The following is a 15,644-nucleotide window of genomic DNA, read 5'->3' on the forward strand; positions in this document are numbered from 1 at the left end:
CAATCAGATGACCCCACACACCTCAGCTCATGCTGAACCTCACCTAATGACTATACACCAAACCTAGGCTATAAAGGAAAATTGGATTGGAATATATCCAATGAATGCTCTAGGCCTGTAACATTGGATTGAAATATGTTACAGACTTAGAGCAGTTATACATGCGTAGGGTACTTTACCTATTGGGCATTCAAATGAAAAGCTCACACCAACAATATAGGGAACCATCTAATAATCACAACCAAGTCACCACAATAGATCATTTTAACATTATTTCTTAAGTATTTCTTTTTCTGCCAGTAAGCCATTGTTCTATTTAATTTGTCATTGTATATGGTCTCATTATTCCACAACCTATATATATATATATATGTGTGTGTGTGTATGTATATCAAAATAATTTGGTTTGCAGAGTCCATACCAGGATCCTACATCAATGGTAGCCCCTTTGTCCTGTGACTTCCATTGGATGACACTCGGATGTCTGTCACACACACAATGTCAATCTCTGCAGAGCACCCACATTTTTTTACAGCAATACAAGCAAATATAGAATCTTGTACCTAGGAAACCAAAATGTTTATGGTAATCAAAATCTTTGTTCTCTGCCGTTCATGACACAATGGTTTCCATGCTTATTTTTGATGTGTCCAGTTGATGGCTTTTCCTGTCAAAAAAATAGTTCTCAGGATAAGGGAGATGGAATTGTAGTTCACAACTCATTGATGCCCTGAAGAGTGCCACGTAGAATAATTTGTTACAGTAGAAGAATCTGCTGAAAAAGGGTTCAAGGTCAGAGGGCTCCTATATTGTTACAACCGGTGCAATACAGCACTTTTTTGTACAATGCACCAAATTGGATTAGGCTCGGAGGTGAGACAAAAACAAGCTAACTCAACAACGTTGTGAACCATATTAAAATGAAGTGATAGATTAGTGCACATCACAAACTCATATGATACATATAAAAATGTCTTTATTTACATAACCAGCAGGTGGAGCTTGCTGTGGTTCTCTTGATGTATACTGTCTCTGGTCCATCTCCTCAGGAGAACATAGAATCACGACGAATAAGAATACAAATTAAAAACAAACATTCTACATATTTCAAGTCTCCAGGAGCACCCATAGAGAGGGACACCACATCCATATTTTCAATGTGGATTGTGAATCCAGCAGTCCTCAGTTCAGTAGGACATCCTCCAGGTGGACTGCAGAGAAAGGAACCATGGTAGCACAGTGGGATTTAGAAGGCAAGTTTCTTCATGAGGAGATAAACTCTGGAGTCCACTTCGAAGCCGTGAAGATTGTTGGCGTCTCCTTGTAGCCTCATGAGGAGTCCTCCGTAGGAAACATAGGCTGATCTGAGGAGAGGGAGGAACACACGATTAATTGATGAAGGTAGAAAAGCAAGTATGGAAAGTGGAATGTAGAAAAGCAAAGTTTGGGCAAAAGCAGCTGCTGGTTGTATGAAAGATTCTGGTACACTGCCTCACTTATAAAATCCTTCCCTATTGCATAGCCCTGCAATCCACTGTGGGAGACCTCAGTTCAGCAAGCAAAGTGAGGACACACAGTAGAATGTGCACAAAATATGTCATGGATGAGTGCAGACACTGTATAAAGATTTCACTCACAGTCGTGTTGCTGCTTCCGTAGAGGTCTCGTCACCTTCAATTTTATATACCTTGCCGTACATGACATAGTCAAACTGGTCTGCCCTGGAAAAGAAAAGCAACAGATGACATTAGATTAGATCAGATGAATCCAAATCATCAAAGAAGCCTAAATTCATAATCTCAATAATTGTTGAATAGTAGGCTACCTTGATGGCCGATCATCCTGTGGGTTGTACTCTCCATCATCAGGCGTTCCATCCTCATATAAAGTGCTGGCTATGACCAATCTGAATTTATCACCTGATTGTGAGGGACAAACAATTCAGTACAAGAGAATATTTCGCACATATGTTTCAAAAGGCGAGGAAAGAATGAGGAATGAATGAATCCAAAGTAGCAAAAGGAACCAACACACTAACTTGCTATTCGGATTTATTGTGTAACGTTTCGGTACTAGACCATCAGGCAAATAGTGCCTAATAGGACTAGTCTGATGACGGTCTAATATTAAAACGCTACACAATAAATCAGAATTGCAAGTTAGACAATGTGCAGGAACCTTTTGATACTTTTTAAACTATTGACATTATGATGTAAGTACTGGCAGTGGGGGAGGAGGGGGCACACAGACAGATTTGTACTACTTACCAAGATCAACTGGATAGATCTGAATGTTCACATCCAGGATGAGGTCCATCTTGAAGGACTCACTTTCACAATGGAGACGAGACACTAGAGCAGGGTATCAAATTGATCATCAGTCTGACCTAAATAACTGATGGATGCTATATTTAAATACAGCCAAACATTACCTCTGTCAAATTTCTTGCCATCAGGGTCAATGTCCTTCACATCAAAGATGTCTTCAAACAGAATCCCTGCCATAATGCTTCTGATTTTAAATCCTGAACAAAGTAACACATTAACGTTAGCACGGAGAAAAACATTTGTCTAGCTAAATCTTTCACAAGCTTTGACATGAGCGCTGTAATAGTGGTTCGGCAAACAACTAAAAATACAAACAGCTAGCAACTGTCGGATTCAACTACTCGCTATAGTAAGTCAGCTAACCGACAGCAAGCGTTTCACCAGCTAGTTAACACCTAACATTAGTGGCATACGTTTTTGTATAATGGTTTGCGAAGTTCGCATATCCAATTGAAACAGTTAGCTAGCATGTTTAGTTAGCTAGCGTTCAGCCTGCTGTCAAATAAAAAATAAAATCCATAACGTACCTCAGTTTATATGAATAGTTTCAGTTCTCTTACACCTTTCTTAGCAGTAGTAGTTTCATATGGCATATATGTTAATGTTTTTGTGAAGTATAACAATGTTCATGCATCACTCTGAATCAACTATGCCGCGCAGAAACAATGTGCTCGAACTAGACGATCACTTCCGGCGTAGAGTACAACCGACCGGAAATGGCTCTCATACGAAATCACTGATGATTTCTTTACTCTCGTCTGCTAAGTTATTTAAGTGTGCACTTGTGTCCCATTGATCGTACATGCTTGACGGCTGACACAATTTAAAATAAAAAATAAAAAATATATAAATAAAAATAAAAATCATCATCATCATCATGCGCACCAATACTTTATGTCTGACATACAACGTCAATAATTCTGGTAAATCGACCTCAATCTCACAACTTCAATCGAGCGTCAACCAAGTCATAACATTTCATCTATAACTGATCTCAGAAAAGGTTTGAGACCTCTTTGCCGTGGAAGTCAATATTTACGACATTTAGCTGCACTTTCCTGCCTAGGTTTAATATCACTCTGGTTGCTAGGTGTTTTGGCGTCTCCCTGTGGATGGTTGCTAGCTAATGTGACGAGCTAGGTGTTATTTTTAGCCACGCAGCTAAATTAGTGCTACAATTTTACAATCCTGCCGAAGATATGCACGGGTAATGCTGGATTAGAATTCTAAACGAGTAATTATAATAGCTAAATAGTTTGATGCACATTGCAATGTGATGTGAATAAGGTAAGACTAGGTTTGACTCACTGTTTTGCTCAAGATTGGCTAGCTAGCATAACGTTAGCTAGCTAGCTAGCGTTGTAGCAAGCCAGCCAATTCGCCGTTGTTCATCATTATTGACTTGCTGAGTAGAGCAACAGTTGAGCTTAGTTGGCTGTTAGTTACTAAACTGTTAATTTAAAGTGTTGGGACTTTTTTCGGAAGAGTCGGGACTACAGCATTGACGTCAACAGCCCCTCAAATGCCTAACGTTAGATTTGTAGTGATCATTCCCTGCATATTTTGTAGTGATTCTAACATAAATGTTTACCACATTTTTTGGTAGAGTGCTCACATGAATTCAAGGGACATTTTGGAGATGGGTGACATCTTGGCCAATGAAGCAGATCTTCTTGTGATGATCAAGGAGGTAACGTTATAGCAATACGTTACCTTGGCAAAACTAGATAGTAACTACTGTTACTAAGTGGGCTTGATCCATGCACAGCACATTATCTCTAAAATAAAGTCGTTTTCTAACTTGTTCTGCAACTAATAACATCTGTTTTTTTTGTCAGTATCTGAAGTTTGGAGAATTTGATGAAACAGTTCGACACTTTGAGAAAGAATGCAAAAACAAAGGAAAGCTTGTTCCAAAGCCACAAGGCAACAGTCTTAGGGACCCCAAAACACTGATTATCCAGGTAAGCCTGAATTTCCTCCCACATGGATTATTAAAGTATCTATCCTCCCACATGGATTATTAAAGTATCTATCTATCTATCTATCTATCTATCTATCTATCTATCTATCTGTCTATCTATCTATACTGAATCCATCTGTATAGCTATCTAAGTAGTGCATTAGTTAACTATCTTATAGTCTTTGAAACCTTGCCCTAAATGTTTTATCATCCACTCTTGTACCTCCACAGAAGGACCTGCTTAGCTCATTTGATGATGGAGACTTAAAGGTTTTCTTTGAGCTGTGGACAGAATATGTCCCTTCAGACGCCAGAGACTATGATCCCTTTGCCCAGAAACTGGAGTTTTACCTCCATATTCACTTCACCATCTTCCCCCTGAAGAGCCACCTGGGGAGACATGTGAGTATTCCTGCGTTCAACCCCTAAGGCAGCCTTGTTTACTAGTCTGCCATATTAGGCTTCTATGCTGTGGAAGTAATATCAGTCCCATCATCAAATTATCTGATCAGCTGCAGCCAGCAGATGGCACCAAGTAGCCATATCGGGGTCTGCAACATTACATTCAGTGAGACATGTTTGCTATTCTTATTCTTCACTATCCAGTAGATTCCATTCAACTTGAATGTCAGCCCTGTCAAACACGGTTATATCCTGTTGCATTTGTGAGAGCTGTGAACCCTGCGTTTGAATGTGTTTTGTCAAACAGGACCGGGCTGAGTTTGAGGAGAGGATCTCCCACTTCAAACACTACCTGGAGACCCGGGGGGCAGCACTGAGCCAGACCACTGAGTTCCTGCCCTACTACGCCCTCCCCTTCGTACCCAATCCCACAGTACACCCTTCCTTCAGAGACCTCTTCCAGGTGCTTTCTCACACTATTTTACCATCACTTGCTTGCTATGCTTGCTGAAACCAGTCAGACTGTTTAGTTTAGATAGCTGGAATGGTACAGCATAGGCATAAATATAATTATGAATTTAAATTGATATGGAACAGTTGAAAGGCAAGACAAACAGATGGATGAATGGAGAGAAAGTAAGTGAAGGAAGAAAAGAAAGGTGAATTGAGTGAGATGAAGAAAGAAACTTGACAACCTGAGTATTTTAAGGTTTGAACTGAGTCTCTGGCTTAAAGGAGTAGTAAAAGGAAAAATCATGTTTAGCCCTGTTTTAAGGTTACTTATGATCATATACAAAGTTGACAAAACTAGCACTTTTGAGGAAGTCTGATAATTGCTCTACCACCGTTTTGGTCATACAATCGATGTGGGTGGGCACCTTGAAAAACCATTCAAAAAACCATTCAAAAAACAATGGTTCAGGTCAATTTCTTGATCTGAACCATTGTATATGATCATAAGTAACCTTAAAACAGGGCTAAACATGATTTTTCCATTTACTACTCCTTTAATAAAACGAGCGAGCTGTGAAGGTGGTGTATCTCCCATAGATAGCCAATCATAATTGGGGCTCTTTGAGCTTCTGTAGTGTACAAAGTATAGGTAGTATGCATAATAAAAAGAGTGTTATCAGTCTTTTCTTTGGTCATGCTTTGCTTTGGCATGTGGGTTAGGGTTAAGATTTATTGTTATGATATGAAACATATTCGGTTTTGATCACCAATAGCCCATTTTGTGCACTTAGGATTCCTGGATGCCGGAGTTGAGGAGGAAGCTGGAGCAGTTCCTGTCTTTGACTTTAAAACTGTCCAATCCTCCAAGGCTGCTTACTTTATATGTATCCTTTTGTATTGGGATGCCTCGATGAAACTGATGTCTAGGTTGCAACATACTGTAGGGGATAGTTGCATTTTACGTGCATGGCAATATCATGTCCCATGTTTTCAGATTGTCAAAGCCTGACTACAGCCCTGCTAGTGACTAGCGATCAGCTTCCTAAGGCTCTGTATTCACAGTGCAACTCACAATCCTAACTGAGATTGCTTTCAAAATCTGCATCATCGACCACTGCCAAGTAGAAGTCCTGTTGCCCATTCAGGAGAGACAAAGGCAGAGAAATTGGCTCTAAATAACAAATCAGTCAGTGGAAAAACAAAATGGGAGAACAATGACATGGCATTCAAGTCACTCCAAACACAGGCCAGCTCCATTCACCTCTCCTTAGATACAGGCCAGCTCCATTCACCTCTCCTTAGACACATATTCAAGACTATTCTTTCAGCCAGTAAGACATCATTAAGATGCAGACAGTTGCCTAGATAGAATAATTTCTAAACACAATAGCCTACGTGATGGAACTATGCCTTCAATTGAAACCAGGTCAGTGTGACCCTGGTTCATTTCATTTCAAACCTTTATTTGAACTCGTAAGGCACTGAGGTTTCCCTCCTTTACAGTGACGACGAGCTTACATCAAAACAAAGACACAGAAATCAACAAATACATTCAATAAACTAAATAAATTGGAATTAACAACAAAAGTGAGTCAAAACAGCTACAAGTTGACGCACAGTGGTAGGAAATCATACTTTTAAATTGGGCAAATGTTGGAAGAACCTCCAACTTCAGAGTAAGTTGAAGGACACTCCATGTGTTTGGAGCATCAATGGAAAAAGCAGTTTTTCCAAGTTCAGTCCATGCTCGAGGAACCCTAAAAACAAGCCAGCCTTTGTTTGCTGATAGTCCTAGCATAGCCCCTGCTAGCTAACACGTGAACGCCACTGTCCCCTGTTAGCAACAGCTGGCACAGCTAACTTGCCATCACAAGCTAGTTAGCCTAGCCTAACCTCAGGCTTCTGACTCCGCGGTTCTTGAACTTTGTGTATCGGTGCTTACCTTTTAGTTAGCTAGTTCGTCACTGTCCTAGTTGCTATAAGATAGCTGTGCTAGCCAGCCATTACAGGCTGGTTAGCCACCTTGCGACGGGCTTCTGCTTATTGGCTAACATCAGGTCGTCACAGTCCTGCGCTACTATTAAGACAGCAGTACTACCCCCACAACCTCTGCATAGGATGTTTGGGACCCTTCCACGCCGCGGCTGCACTGGCAGATAAATCTTGTGTCTGGTGTGCAGTACACTGTTGGACAGGGCCCTCGTGAGGTGGGAAAGGATCGCCAACAAGCGTCCTGCCCCCCTCCACCCCACCCCTACGGTCCGGGGCTCCGTGCTCTCGCTTGTAGATGACGAGCAGCCAGGCCCCAAAGTTTGGGACTGGGGGGAGGAATTGGAGCTCTTCCAGCCTCCAACCCAAGGAGTGGCTCGGGCTCCGTACACTTACAAGAAAAGCGATGCTATTGACATGATGTACGCTGACCAGGGGGATGCCCTCCTCCTAGCAGATGAGGAGGAAGAGGAGGACGGCGGTCTTCCGCCTCAAGCAGCTCTCTGCCCTCCTAACACGAGGAGCGCGGCTAGCGAGGCCATGGAGTCCACTGACTCTGACCTCTCCTTTTGGAACTATGTAAGAGAGCAGCGCTTCGCCTGGCCCACTCCCATGGGTCCCCAGGTGGGACATAATTCCATCTGGTAAAGTGCTGTCATTGGGTCCCCCCCAGCCAGCTCCTTCCCCTGCACCCTGACTGTGTCGAGTGGCTCAAGAGCTACTGGAATAAACCGCAGTCTGACAAATTCCAACTAAAGGATTAGCCCAGCCGACCATGGTTTTCAAGTCTTCCGTGAACCAAAGAGTTAACAGATCCTGCAGTCTCATGACTAAAGCCTTGAACGCGGTCTCTCTCCTTGCCGCGTACCAAGCCGAGCTGCTTGGACCTGGATGCAGAGATGGGGGAGGCCTGCCCCGCTGCGGCTGCCTGGGCAGAGATCAGAGCCGTCTAGGATTTCACCCTGTGGGTCTTGGACGAAGCCACGCAGTCCACCGGACGCGCCATGGACCTGGCCGTGGCATGCGAGCATCAGATGTGGTTAGACCTGTCCTCCCTCCCCCGAGTCGGTTAAAGCGAAAATGATCGATGCTCCGGTAGACCCTAAGCTCCTCTTCAGGAAGGCTATTGCTGTGCGCTGGGCAACCTGTGGGCAGAGACAGAAGGAAGGCGAGATATACGCTTCCGTTCTGCCTCGCAAAACCCAGTCCAAGCCCGCCCCTACCAAGGGCCCAGTTCGAAACCAACTCAGCTGTCCAGCCACCTACAACCGACCACTTCCTCCTCCAGGGAACCCCTGGGCAATCGCCCGGTCTTCTGAGGGGGGCACTCGTTCGGTGTTCTGGTTTCCCCCCCGGACCAAGTTTGTTCACCCCCCATGAGACGGAGGGAAGAAGCCATAGTTCTTCAGGTTCCTGGCCCAGTGATCTGGGCCCATTCGACACAGACAAACTGCTACATGTTCCGCAGCCCTCGTCCCCAGCCGGGGTTAGAATTGGGTAATGTCATGTGTCGTCATGTGCAATGTTCTGTTCAGATGCAAATAAATTGTGTGAATGCAATAAATTACTAATGTCTGTTGCAGCCAAGGCAGTTCAAGCCAAGGGCTCAGACAATAAAAACAAAAACATTGTTAAAACAAAATATGAACTGGCAACCCCCCACAACGCCGGCAGAGGGTGCTACCGCCCCTCTGACGAGACCCCAGCACACCTCTCGCTGGTGTGGGTCTTAGCCACCGAATCTCGGGGCTACAGCCTACAGTTCGCTATGAAGCCCCCTCCGTTCACCGGAGTGGTGTCCTCTATAGCCAGGGGATATTCAGCCACAGTGCTGAAGGAGGAGATTGCCTCTCTCCAGCACAAAGGAGTCATACCAGAAGCAGACAGACAGCCAACGTTTTTTACTCTCGGTATTTCACTCATTCCAAAGAGGGGGGGGAGACTATGTCCCATCCTGGACCGGAGGATTCTGAACAGCCATTTGAGGCGATACATCTTCAGAATGCTCTCTCACAAAACCCTGTTGTGCCACATTCGCCCAGGCGACTGGTTCACATCTGTAGACCTACAGGATGCCTGTCCACATAAGCATACTCCCGGCACACAGATGGTTCACTTGGCACACTTGTTCCCCTGCCGCCACTTCCCTCAACTGATGAGGGTGTCCTGAGAATTCATCTCAGCCCTCCACTCATGGAGGGACTCCCACCTGTTTGAGGTCGGAAATCCCATCCTGCCTGTTCGAGGTCGGAAATCCCATCCCATGGTCCTCGGTCCATGACTCTATGCAAGATGGCACGCAGATTGACCTTGTGGTGCAGCACACATGTCCTGGGCGTGCACAAGCGTGCACAACTGGGGGGCGGATCTACTCTCCAGAGGACTAGATGTTGTAGTCTCAGGTGTTGTAGGTCAGATCTGGGAGAGATTTGGCCAGGCTGCTGTAGATCTTTTACCTCATGCGAGAACGCACAGTGCCCCCTTTTCTTCTCTCTGGACGACGAGGCACCTCTCGGACTAGACGCGCTGGCCCATCCGTGGCCAAACGTGCTACTATATCCTTTTCCTCCAATTGCCCCCATCTCCCAGACTCTAGCTAGAGCCAGTCACTGATTCCGATCGCCCCACATTGATCAAGCAGAGCGTGGCTAGTGGAGATCACACAGCTCCTCTTGGACCTCTTGGCCACTTCCACCCAACATTATCCTTACCCTGCACAATCCTAGGGCGTTCTCCATGCGCACATTGTATAAACATAAGTGGCGCCCATTTGTGAAGTGGCGTGTTGGACAGCAGATCATCCCTTTTCAGTGCTCTGCTGCTAAGGTCGTATGTTTTCTGCAATCCTTATTGGACATGGCCAGGGCTTTTTATAGTGTTAAGGTGTATCTAGCCGCTATCCCTGCCTGCCATGTAGGCTTTAATTCCGATGCAGAGAGAATACCGATTGGTGCGTTGGTTCATGAAAGGTGCGTGCTGTTTGCATCCTGTGTCCAGACCTGTAGCTCCCTCCTGGAACCTCCCCATGGTACTTGAGGCGCTTCCTGGGCAGCCCTTCGAGCCTCTGGACAGGGCAGATATGAAGGCTCTCTCCTTCAAGACTGTGCTGTGGTTAGCTCTATTCTCTACTAAGAGGGTGAGTGAGCTGCACGTGTTTTCTGTCAGTCCCATGTGTATGAACTTTACCACAGAGACACACTTATATTTCTGTCTGTGTCTGTGCGTCGACAGGCAGAGTAACACTCAGTTAGATCAAACAGACATATAGGTCCCCAAACCAGAACGGATTACATGATAGTTTGAATTCAAAACGGATGGTAAATAGACACAAAAGAATCCCCGAGAGACTTAACTCATATTTAATTTGCTTTTGGGTGCACTTTGAGTTTTGGGGGTGTTTTTTGAACAGGTTAACGTGGCATAACCATATAAGATAGTGGGCAAGTAAGTAATGGATAGGGATGACATCAGAACAATTATAACTTGGTATGAAACCCAATGGATAGGCTTTCCTTCTACTCTATTCATAGTGTAAAACCATATCCACCTGTCATGAAAGGAGTAATGTTATATAATCATTTTTCTGTAAATTTCCGGAAACCTTCCAGAAATGTACAATGGGAAGTTAAGCTTGGGAATTTGGGAAATAAGTTAGCCTATAACAGGGAACTATTTTTTATACTTTTTATTTTATACATTTATTTTAGGATTGTATCCCGTTTTCACCTATTTAGTAGTCAACTGACCCAGACCTAGTGTCCAATTACCCCCCTACTAATGATTGAGGATTCGTCGCGCAACCCAGCCGGTCGGCGATGTGAAGGGGAGAGAGAACTCCTTGACTCTCTAAGCTCGCGACTGTAATTCCGACATCATACGGGGTTGCTGTGGTGCAACGAACCATAACATACTCGGATCTGGCAAGACCGCCGGTACCTAGGTGTTTAAGTTGAGGGTATTCACTATTGGTTGATTGTCATCTAGGTGTGCCACTGCTGAAAACAATGTCAAATGTTTGCAGATGTCCAGTATAGCCATGACATCAGGATGTGGATGTGTAATTTCTTTAACATGGGTGATGTAGAAGGATGGTGGGAGGAGCACTCAAGGTTGGAATTTGTTTATTTAGAACTTTCACTTCATATGCACCTGTTGCTATCCAAAATATAATATATAATGAAAGTCAATGACTTGATAATATACCTGATGTAGATACTCTTTTCCCTGTCCTGTGTGTGTGTGTGTCTGTGTGTGTGTGTGTGTGTGCGTGTGTGTGTGTGTGTGTGTGTGTGTGTGTGTGTGTGTGTGTGAGCAGACACCATTCAGCAGTTGCAGCTGCAGCTTGCTGAGTCAGAGAGGCGGGCTGTCAACTACATGAAGAGGTTTAATCGGATGCAGGCTGACTACCACAACCTGATAGGAGTCACTGCCGAGCTCGTCGACTCACTGGAGGCTACCGTCAGTGGAAAAATGGTATGGTGTGCAGCGCATAGCACATACACATACGCACTCTCTCTTTCACACTCAGTGACACAGTCACACAAATGCACACGCACGCACACGATACTACATGTAAAACACTCCAAAAATAGTCCTCCAAGCTCAAGGGGACTGTGGTGTTTTTGCAGATCTCCCCGGAGTACGTCCAGAGAGTGTGTGTGCGTCTCTTCAGTAGCCAGATGAGGCAGAGTGCAGCACAGAGCATCGACTTCACCAGGCCCGGGACTGTGAGTGAGAACCCTCTCTTCATGCCTCACTGATGGGGGGGGGGGGGGGGGGGGGACACACTAAATTTCCCATGAGCACTCCATGCCTGTTTTCTGAGAAAATGATCATGGGAAATATAGTATATTCTTCATAGGTCGTACTGCTCCTGAAGTGACTTGCTTTTATACGCTACACTGTCACTCATGGCATTATGTTATGTAAGGAGAAGGTTTGACCAATTATTCAATGCAAATTTCCCTCCCTGCATAGTTACTTCTACATACGCACATATGTGTTAATGTTACAAAGCAATAGGACAGTACAATACTTAATCCTACATCCCAGTTTAGAGTATAGGTTCAAAAGATGAATTGGCCTAACGTTACTCTCTACTGTCTCCCTTATATATTTATCTTGACCATATTAGGTCCCAGAGGTATATTACCATAAGGTGTACATTGTATAAGCTGTGTCCTGCCCACTATTCATCACAGCTCAGCCTAAGCCTTTTCATGGGAACTTCGTCCAAAACAAAACGGCACTCCCCAAGTATTTGACCGCTTCGAAAAGACGTCACACACACACGCAACCTACCGTAACGGCTCTACGATTATGTCCTGTTTTACGTAATACTACCGGACATAGGTGCAGAAGATTGATAGAAAGCACAATGTCCATAGAATTGCTTTGACAGAAACATATTGTACCTCTCCAGCCAAAGGCCTTTTCACTCAGCGCTGGACTGCTTTTGTAGAGCCCTCCAGTATGTCACAGATAGAGAACAACGTGTGTGTTATGTAATTTCCCCTAGGTAATTCTTCTACTGCTCCCTCTTTAGTCATCTTGTTGATGTGCTTCTTTGTTTTGTTTGAACTGGTCTGTGTTTCTTTCAGCGTGTTGTTGTGACTCAACGGCTTCTTTCTCTGTGTGTTTGTATGTGTTTGACACCTTGTCCATAAAGGGATATTACTCTATGAGTCCTTATGATGACGGCTATGTAAGTTTTCACAAATTTTCATCCTTTTTTTCCACTGCCGCCTACCACATCCCTGTCTTGTTTGCTACTTGCTCGACTCTCCCTCTTCCTCCTCCTTCTCTTACTCTCCTCCTCTTCCCCTCCTCCTCCATTCCGCCTCTTTTCCCTCCGTCTCTCCGATCCTTTACATGGCTTCCCTTTGTATTTGCCCTATTTGTTTGTGTTGCCTCCAGTTTCCCATTATATTGGCCTGTTTTAATGAGATGTGTGTCCTCATTCGTGGAAAGAATGGTCCTTTTTGTCTGACTTGTTTAGTTAATCCCTGAGGATGCACGTTACAAAGCATTCACTTGTCCCCCAGCTGACCTCACACACCTGTCATCGTCTTAGAAGTCAGGCCGCCCCATCCCTCACTTTTGGGAGGGAAGGAGGGACTACATTTTTTTTCACACAAATGTCGCCAAACAGGATCACGTTAAATCGCCAAATGTATGAATCAATGAAAATTGGAGACTTAAAGTACAATATTAGTCTACTGGAAACCTCTATATGAAACCCAGAAATGTTTCCTATGAATTAACTTTTATGATTAAAATGCAATCTGTAAGCTTAGCTGATGAGAGTAAGCTTGGTTGATAAGAGTTGCATGTTGAGCAATTTGAATAATTAGCATAGTAAAAAAAATGAATTGCTAAAAACGGTCAATGTCTATAATTTTGCTTCTAGTTAACTTAGAAAGGTGATCTAAGAGTCTAAGTCGATGTTTGTGATGTCCAGACATTCATCTATTACCATGGTGCAGTATGCAACCACTCCTCATTACCATAATCTGTATAAATTGTGTAAGAAATAGGTAAAAATCAGGAAATGGCTATATTTTTCCTTTTAGTGGACTTAGAAAGGTGTCTAGAGTCTAAGGCTCAATTCCAATGTCCACCCTAACAGACTCACAGACTTTGAGGCGCGTTCTGGCTAAGTGCGTGAGAGCTTAGGGCTGTCCCATTGTCAAATTGTGAAGTGCATGAAGGCTCTCTGGCAGACATTTTAAGCCCTTTATGCCCCATTTCTGTAAGTCTGCACTTCTGCAGACTTTGCCTGAGGGAATTACCCACAGTTCATATCGCTGTGACGTGAAACACAGGGTTACCAGAAGAACGGTAAATAAGAAAGCACGCAAGGAGCAACCAACCCTAATGTTCACAACGTTACAAAACAAAATATGTTTTCAGCTGGACTTGCTTATTGGTATCTTTGGGGGGTTGGTGAAGAAGCACAAGTAGCCTTATTATTTTGTTTTTCTCTTATGGTTATCAACCCTATGGGTTTGTACAGTATAATTTGATTTGTTTGAAAATATGTAGGTGGCTATGGTTATGAATTACATAGATTTCGGTTTTCCTTAAAGGAGTAGTAAAGGGGAAAATCATGTTTAGCCCTGTTTTAAGGTTACTTATGATCATATACAATGGTTCAGATCAAGAAGTTGACAAAACTAGCACTTTTGAGAAAGTTGATAATTGCTCTACCACCGTTTAGGTCATACAATGGATGTGGGTGGGCACTGTGAAAAATCATTCAAAAACATGTTAAACTCTCGATTTCAAAGACAAGTTCTCACCGAGGGGGTAATTGGTGTCCGTTGGTGTTCTGACATCAAATTCGCCGCAAAGTATGAATCCTGTAGGGTTTTATTGATCATTTTATGAAATCCATTGACTTGTATTGACGCGACCGTTGTAGATGTGTAGATCAATCCGCAGAGGGGATTCAGGAAGCGGAACTACTTACAGTAGCTTTTTTGAATGATTTTTCACGGTGCCCACCCACATCCATTGTATGACCAAAACGGTGGTAGAGCAATTATCAGACTTTCTCAAAAGTGCTAGTTTTGTCAACTTTTTGATCTGAACCATTGTATATGATCATAAGTAACCTTAAAACAGGGCTAAACATGATTTTTTTCCCTTTACTACTCCTTTAAATGAAATGATTCCTCAGTTAAAAGCTATATGACATGACCAATGTCTTAGTGCAGTATTAGTTTGCTGTAAGACAGAAATGTGTGTTGAAATGTCATTCTTGAGTAGCAAAATACTTTTAGATCCATCACAAATAAGAATCACAGGCAGTAGGTCTAGTTATTTATAGCTTTTTTATAATCCCAAACCCACTATTCTAAGAAATATGTAACGTGATGTCTCATGGTGCTATCCCATTCCTTTCTATACCATTTTGGGCCCTTGCAGCCTCTCATACTCAACCACTTAACCAGGTGACGCCAATAAGTCTGTGAGGGCTCAGGGCTTGAGGGGACATTGGGATTGGTCTATGTTTTGATGTCCAGAAATGAATCTCTTGCCATAACTAAATCATGCAACCTTTCCTCATTAGCATAATTTGCATAAATGTAATAAAGAGGCTGAAACCAGGAAATAGTTTTATTTTTGCTTTTAGTGAATTTAGAAAAGTGATCTACCACCCCCAGACTGTTTACCAGCCCCACCCCCAGACTGCCTACCAGCCTCAGACTGCCTACCACCCCCAGACTTCCTACCAGCCTCAGACTGCCTACCACCCCCAGACTGCCTACCAGCATCAGACTGCCTACCAGCCTCAGACTGCCTACCAGCCCCAGACTTCCTACCAGCCCCAGACTGCCTACCAGCCTCAGACTGCCTACCAGCCCCAGACTGCCTACCAGCCCCAGACTGCCTACCAGCCTCAAACTGCCTACCAGCCCTCGACTGTCTACCAGCCCCACCCCCAGACCGGCTACCAATTCATTTTTGAATTGTCACTTTTTTTCATAATAATAATAAGGGCATGA

The 15,644-nt window shown here is 43.8% G+C and overlaps 2 protein-coding genes across 2 annotated transcripts in view; one reads left to right on the forward strand and one right to left on the reverse strand.

Annotated features, from left to right (window-relative positions):
• Positions 1-1,027: 1,027 nt before the first annotated feature.
• polr2h (RNA polymerase II, I and III subunit H) lies at positions 1,028-2,982 on the reverse strand. The gene is made up of 6 exons (XM_084462030.1): positions 2,855-2,982; positions 2,432-2,524; positions 2,268-2,351; positions 1,826-1,919; positions 1,638-1,721; positions 1,028-1,364 (listed from the first exon to the last, which is right to left on the reverse strand). Exons 2-6 carry the CDS (start codon positions 2,502-2,504, stop codon positions 1,247-1,249), a joined length of 453 nt encoding a protein of 150 aa, XP_084318156.1. The 5' UTR covers positions 2,505-2,524; positions 2,855-2,982; the 3' UTR covers positions 1,028-1,246.
• A 960-nt stretch (positions 2,983-3,942) lies between these two features.
• Positions 3,943-15,644, forward strand: part of armc9 (armadillo repeat containing 9) — a gene marked incomplete at its 5' end in the record, with an annotated part of 33,150 nt that continues 21,448 nt past the window's right edge. Inside the window, 9 exons of the mRNA XM_084461742.1 lie at positions 3,943-4,017; positions 4,166-4,291; positions 4,522-4,692; positions 5,000-5,155; positions 5,937-6,029; positions 11,219-11,243; positions 11,450-11,607; positions 11,763-11,861; positions 12,803-12,838. Of these exons, the coding sequence (XP_084317868.1) occupies positions 3,943-4,017; positions 4,166-4,291; positions 4,522-4,692; positions 5,000-5,155; positions 5,937-6,029; positions 11,219-11,243; positions 11,450-11,607; positions 11,763-11,861; positions 12,803-12,838 (939 nt within the window). The remainder of the gene's footprint in view (positions 4,018-4,165; positions 4,292-4,521; positions 4,693-4,999; positions 5,156-5,936; positions 6,030-11,218; positions 11,244-11,449; positions 11,608-11,762; positions 11,862-12,802; positions 12,839-15,644) is intronic.

Source organism: Borostomias antarcticus (assembly GCF_949987555.1).
Source record: "Borostomias antarcticus genome assembly, chromosome: 3".
NCBI lineage: Eukaryota > Metazoa > Chordata > Actinopteri > Stomiiformes > Stomiidae > Borostomias > Borostomias antarcticus.